Source organism: Haliotis cracherodii, unplaced genomic scaffold, assembly GCF_022045235.1.
Source record: "Haliotis cracherodii isolate W230 unplaced genomic scaffold, xgHalCrac1.p SCAF_11, whole genome shotgun sequence".
Lineage (NCBI taxonomy): Eukaryota > Metazoa > Mollusca > Gastropoda > Lepetellida > Haliotidae > Haliotis > Haliotis cracherodii.
Window position 1 is genome coordinate 6476521 of NW_027266266.1, and position 6998 is coordinate 6483518.

A 6998-nucleotide genomic window follows, 5' to 3' on the forward strand; every position below is an offset into this window, starting at 1 on the left:
TTCAAGTCCGCCTGAGGCATTGTGAGCTGCTTTTAACTAAAGCCGTAGACGTTTATGTTGCAAACGTTTTGCAAAATTATATTATTCTCATAGATAAAGTGCTTCCTAGGAGCTGGGAATAATAATAGTTACCTTTAGCCCCTTCCTGAAGACAGCAAACCACGAACAGATAAAAAGGTAATCAAACATGGTGTCACAGAGCACAAAGCGCAGAATAAGCTGCCTTTATTAGAGAGTGGCACCTACACAGGTGAGATACACAGTGGTATTTAGATCATTGAAAATAACGATATTGACATTGGTTGTCCTGTAGCCTTGAAATATAAACCCAGATTAATTATTATGTGGCCACGTGTTTTTAATATGTAAGTGTCAGTATTCTATGCTGAGGTGTGGCACATTCCAAACAATTACATGATGAATTTGGACACACCTTATTAAATTGTGCATAAAACACACGGAACAAAGTATCCCGTTTTGTACGGCGGACATGGCAAGGCTCCACACTGGTACTCGACATTGAACAACAAGCGTCCGTCATGGTCCTGATAACTTCCTTCTATTGCGGTGGGTTCTGAATCAAGGCAAATATACTCAGCATTCCCTACATCCCCGTATTTTGGACCAACAAGGAATCCCCAGTACTCTGTGTGCCATCCTTTCATACAGTCGTGTCTTCCTGGAACCAACATGGCGGTGTAGCGCGTGAGACTGACACACACAGAACATGGAGTATCCTCATTGGCAAGGTCGGTTCTCCATATTTGTTCATATTCCGACCCATACAAATAGTTGCATTTGCTTGTTGTTCTTTGAAATGTTCTGTCGAACTGGGGTTCTGAGTGAGCACAGAGCATGTTTGAACCCGACCCTTTATGTGTAGAGTGGCCTCCAACCGCAAACCCTGCAACGAAAAAGAGGTGAAATGGGGTTTAACGTCGCAAGATTATTGCACTTATATAGCGACGTGCATGCACGTGTCTGTGTGTGGCTGCTTGTACTAGTCCGGACTGATGCCGATTTATAGTGCTAGCTCACTGAGATACCATGCCGCAGTTGAACATGAATACCCACCCAGACACAGTATACTGACTCCTAGCCGACCAGTCCTTGTTTTAGCCCCTTAATGCCGAGCGCCAGACAGGGTAACAACAAGTACCATCTTTTAACGTCTTTTGGTATGACGCGGTCGGGGATCGAACCCCCGACCTTCCGCTCTCCGGGTGGACGCTCTACCACTAGACCACGGAGGCGGTCCAACGGAAAGACATGTTCAAACATAATAATTGGGTGAGTATCGACAGAGTTGTTAAACCAAGGCAGTGGGTGAATTTGGAAGAGACAGAACCCTTTCCAGCGTCAATGCTGTTGGTTGGTTTATTGTTTAACGCCGCACTCAGCCATATTCAAGCTATATGACTACGGTGTGTAAATAATTGAATCTGGACCAGACAATCCAGTGATTAACATCATGAGCGATCCACACATTTTGGATCGATGACATGCATCAACCAAGTCAGCGAGCCTGACAGCCCGATCCCGTTAGTCGCCTATTACGACAAGCATAGTCGCCTTTCACAGCAAGCATGGGTTGCTGAAGACCTATTCTATCCCGGATCTTCACGGGTCCAGCGTCAATGTAAAACATCAACGCCAGAAGAGATTACTGGGGGCACGGGTGGCCCATTCGCCTAAGGCGCCGCGATTCGCTGGGCAGAGTTGTGTCCCTTGGACACGCCAGAAACCTATGATTGTGGGTTCGCGTCCATGTTCGCCCCGATTATGTTTCTAGGTTTGTCAGCACCATACCCGTGCTCGTGGGTTTCACCAAAGTGGTAAACGTCTGAGACCTGCATCACTTCGGGCTTTCCTTCCACATTAAGCTGACACGCCGCGATATAACTGGAATGCTGTTAACAGCGGCGTTAAACCCAACTCACTCAGACCAATTCTATCCCGGGCGTGAAAATACTTACCAGTGTATGCAGCCTCCGTTCCTTCTGGACAAGCATCATGTCCCCACCGCGTGAACACAGCGCCACCTTGAGGACCTAAAGGAAAACAGATCACTACAACAAATTCGTTTTACCTCTGATAGGTTATTGCCAAGTCGCCAAAACACCGCAATTGGCTGTGCAGTTTTACGTCCCATATGCATGCAAGAAGCTTATGTTCGTGTTTGTCTGCTTGTTGTTTAACGCCGCATACAGCCGCATCCACCATATTTCAGCTATATGACGGCGGTCTGTATAAATAATCGGGTCTGGGCCAGACAATTCAGTGGTTGATATCATAAGCATCGATCTACGCAATTGGGATACGATGACACGCATCAACCAAGTCAGCAAGCCTGACCACCCGATCCCGTTAGTCGCCTCTGCAAGTGTTCCATGAGTAATAAATAAAATACTAAACTCGCTCCCGTGCCATTCCATGCCAAACCATGCCATGCCATGCCAAGTCACATTTATTTCGTATAAAGCCTTAGGACAAAGTACAAAATGAAATCAACATACATTAAAGCACGGAATGATCAATCATGCTAAACATGTGTTTATCATCTCTAATGTAGTCAGAACAGTGAGAGTTGACAGATTATCACAATGTGATTTTTCAAAAAAGTACTCTCTTTTTCATCAATGTACACATGTATATATTATATAGAGTTTATGGCGCAGGTCGTGATATACTTGACATTCATATAGAAAATGAAATTCATCTTCAACAATATTATTGCTACATATTTCACAAAACTGACATTGTCTGGGAACCCCTTCCGGTCTTCCCGTATTGTTATGCAAAGGTATTTCACCAAATCGTAATAACGTGATTCTGAGCTGTGAGATATTGTTCTATACAAAAGGAATGCTTGATATTGGAATACATTTTGAGATAACATAACAGTCTATCTTCCTTGTGTGAAATTCGTTTGAGAAAGCTCCTTTACTCACTGAGATTCCCAAACAAATCAAAAACCAAATCCAAATGTAAACAGAATATTTTCAACATAAAAAACAGGTTTTTCTGCCAACATGATCTAAATTATACAACATTATATAATATTCTTTTGGGTATCTATCCTCCGGCAGCTCTAAAAGCTTAAATCAGTATTTTACTACTCCTAACGGGGAATAAAACTGTTATTTCAACAAATATGTAATTTCTGCCACATTCATCTGAAACTGCAACGTTTGGACATTTATAATTTATACTCAATTTGTACCCAACATATGTTGAAATGTTTAAGCTTTTATCTCCAAAATACCAGGATTCATCTTTCCTTAACTTCCCACTATTTCTGAAAAACAACAATTCCGGTTTTATAAAAATTGAGGATTAAACAACATTTGGGGCAAAATTGAGCAAAACTGTTAATCTTTCTCAGCAAACTGATGACAGTATCAGCAATTAAACAAAGATCATCTGCATATAATGATAGATATATTTCGAAAAAACTCTGGTCCAATAAATATACTTTTGTCGCCACATTGATCGATGTCATTGTGCAGCTGATTAATACATAATGAAAAGAGAAGCGGCCGTAAAATGCAACCTTGACGTACCCAGCTTTGAGAGTCAAAATACTCTGAAATAGTACATCTTGATGATTTAACACTTGCATTGTTTTTTGCTTTTGCATTCATATACCTTAAAATATTTAAAATATTACCATGAATATTACTCGATAACATGACATACCAAAGAAAATCCCTGGTCACTGAATCAAAGGCTTTACGGAAATCAACAAATTAACAATAAAAACGACCTTTTGATATGAGTATATACCTTTGCATAATACATTGCAATGTAAACTTTCTATCAACGTTAGTCATCTCTATAGACAAGCATGGATTCTTGAAGGTCAATTCTAACCCGGATCTTCACGGGGGGCTGTAAATCCGTCATTTATGTAAATCCGTACCTACCATTGGCATGTGTGATATTCGCATGTTCCCCTCCTCCTCCTCCTCCTCCTCCTCCTCCCAGGCTCTGCCTCATTCGTGTTTCGGCACTGTTCATTAATTTCAAACTCTCGTCAAACATTTCTGACATTGCATCCATACGCTTTGATAAGTTCCAAGTCAACGCCTGTGTCTCTTGTAAAATACCTCTCATCTGTTTAGCAGTTGGGCCACCCAGTGCCTGTTCACAGAAGAGAAAGACAACAACGACTGAAGTCATGAAAGCCATGATGGTTTTCACTGAAATGCAATAACTAAAACTCTGGCACCCTGGCTATTGCCTATGTGAAAAGTACTGCATGTCTTAGACATGTGAAGACTGATGTTCAAACCACAGGCCAAAACAATTCTCTATCAAGGAGATTGCAAAAGTGTTTCGCTGGAAATATTACTTATTTGATCCCATATTTAGCACTAAAGTTGTTCTTTAACGCCGCACACAGCGATATGATGGGGGCATGAAAATGATGTAGTCTGGACCAGACAAACCAATGATTGATATACTGAGCAACGTCACATTGTCAGGGTTCGATGACACGTAATCAAACGAAGTCACCGAATCTGATCGCCTGGTCCAATTTCGTCTCCTCGTTCGACGGGCATAGTTTCCTGGGGACCTGTATTTGAAACCCGGAATCTCCGGCTGGTGATTATCTTCACTTAGCTGTATGCTGATGTAAGTAATTTTGAAAATCCGGTATATGTATTCACAGGCTGGTTATGTCGGTACCACATATGTATCTTATCTGATTTTGTCTTTCATCATTCTGATAAAGGTCAAACGATAAGTTTCATATTTTTAACATGATTCTAAACATTTATACAACCTAACTTACGTCTACAATGACGTCTTTGTGAGTGAATAAGGTTACGAAACCGATCTTTGGTATCTTTATTCGTACGCGTTTCTTCTGCTGTCATATTGTTTCTTCTAAATATCAATATTGATAAAGAGGCCAAGTTCCTGGGTCTCATTTTCAATCACCATTTAACTTTTAAGCCGCATATTAACTATCTTAAAACTAAATGCCTGAAGGCTCTAGATTTGTGGAAAGTTGTTGCCAACACGAAGTGGGGAGGTGATCAGTCAACTCTCCTACACTTGTATAGGTCTCTAATCCGCTCTAAATTAGATTATGGCTCCATCGTTTATGGTGGAGCCTCTAAGAGCAATTTACAAAAATTAGATTCCATTCACCATCAGGGCCTAAGACTATGTCTTGGCGCGTTTCGAACGTCTCCTGTGGAAAGCTTATATGTAGAAGCTGATGAACCATCGTTAAAGCAGCGGCGTATCAAATTATCGCTTCAATATATTGCAAAATTACGTTCTAACCCGTTAAACCCTGCATATAACTGTATATTTCAACCCCATTACGAAGACCTTTTTCATAGTAAGCCTAAGCTGGTCCAACCACTAGGCATTCGGATTAAACCCCACATTACAGCTGCACATATTGATTTAGATAATATTTCTCCTTTCAGGCTTCTGTCTTCCCGTCCTTGGCAACTTATCAGACCGGAGGTGGACTTGACTCTCACACAATTTAAAAAACAAGACACAAATCAATTAGTATATCAGCAAGAATATTTACAAGTTAGAGCTAAATACGAATCCCACCGTTCTATTTTTACAGATGGATCCAAGGACGGCAGCACAGTCTCCAGTGCTGCTGTCATTGGATCCAAAACCGTCTCATCTCGCTTACCAGACCATAGCTCCATTTTCACTGCTGAAGCCAAGGCAATATTAACTGCTTTGGAATATATCCAAAAACAGTACAGTTGTAAACGGTTCATCATCTTTTCAGATTCATTATCGTGTCTACAGGCAATCAAATCTAGCTCTTCACATCATCCATTCATTTTAGATATTTTAGAATTGTATAATGACCTTGCTACTGGCCAATACGACATCGTCTTTTGCTGGTTGCCCAGTCATGTTGGAATCACGGGTAACACTATGGCTGATGCTGCAGCAAAGGCAGCTCTCAACAAATCTGTGACACCACTTCTACTACCATACAGTGACTATAAACCTGTTATTAGATCCTATATCAAAGACCTAATGCAGAAGAAGTGGGACACTCAAGTGGGTATAAATAAATTACATGCAATTAAAGCAGATATTGGTTATACCTACTTGGGCTGTCAGTCCAGATTTGAAGAAGTCGTATTAAGACGATGTCGTATTGGCCATTCTCGTTATACTCGTTATGTCCTGCTTGACTGTGTGGATTTTTCCATCACAAGGGACAATTATTTCCAGGTTTCATCTATGAAGGATCTTTTTAAGGTAAGTTCTCATTTAATTATTGCTTTTTTAAAAGAAATAGAATTGATTGATTAATTTTGATATGTATTGTATAAAGTATGTGCTTTTAATTTGGTAAAATGATTATATAACTGTGATTGTTAGTGGCTGTACCTTCAAAGGGGGTTGAAGTAGCGTAAAATAATTGTCCCCCTGAGAGGGTACATAAGTCCTATTTCATTCAAAGTATTTTTCATTTTCCATGTTTTTAATCGTAGAATTCTTGTTGTTTTTAACTGATTTGGCTTAAAGTTGCTGACAATCACCAGTGGCCGGAGCGATGATGTCAATCCTGCTGGGTTACCATGTAGTTAGCAGAAGTATCGTAAGTCCCCATGGTACCTAGTATGGTGTCCTACCTTTGGCTATTGGTGATCTATAGCCCATTTTTATTGTGTATTGTTATGAATTGTTACAAATTTTATTATGTTATACTAGTTTTACAATCTACATCTGTGATGGTCTAGTGTTTTTACTGTCCTTTGTCGACAGATTTTAATGTCTATATTTATGTATTATTAATGCCCAACTTGATTTAGTCACGATATGGCTGAAATATTGCCGATGTGACTATAAATCTTAACTCACTCACTCACTCAATATTGATAAATGTCGTACTGCGCTTTCCCGCTATCGTTGTAGTTCTCATACACTCCATATTGAAGTGGGGAGATATTAAAATGTCCCAAGAGACCAAAGACTTTGTAACCTCTCTAACATTG

General features: G+C 40.3%; 1 protein-coding gene across 1 annotated transcript; it reads right to left on the reverse strand.

Annotated features, from left to right (window-relative positions):
• Positions 1-229: 229 nt before the first annotated feature.
• On the reverse strand, positions 230-4191 carry LOC139455323 (uncharacterized). Its single transcript, XM_071236873.1, has 3 exons — positions 3927-4191; positions 1977-2051; positions 230-904 (listed from the first exon to the last, which is right to left on the reverse strand). Exons 1-3 carry the CDS (start codon positions 4189-4191, stop codon positions 438-440), a joined length of 807 nt encoding a protein of 268 aa, XP_071092974.1. The 3' UTR covers positions 230-437.
• Positions 4192-6998: the final 2807 nt, after the last annotated feature.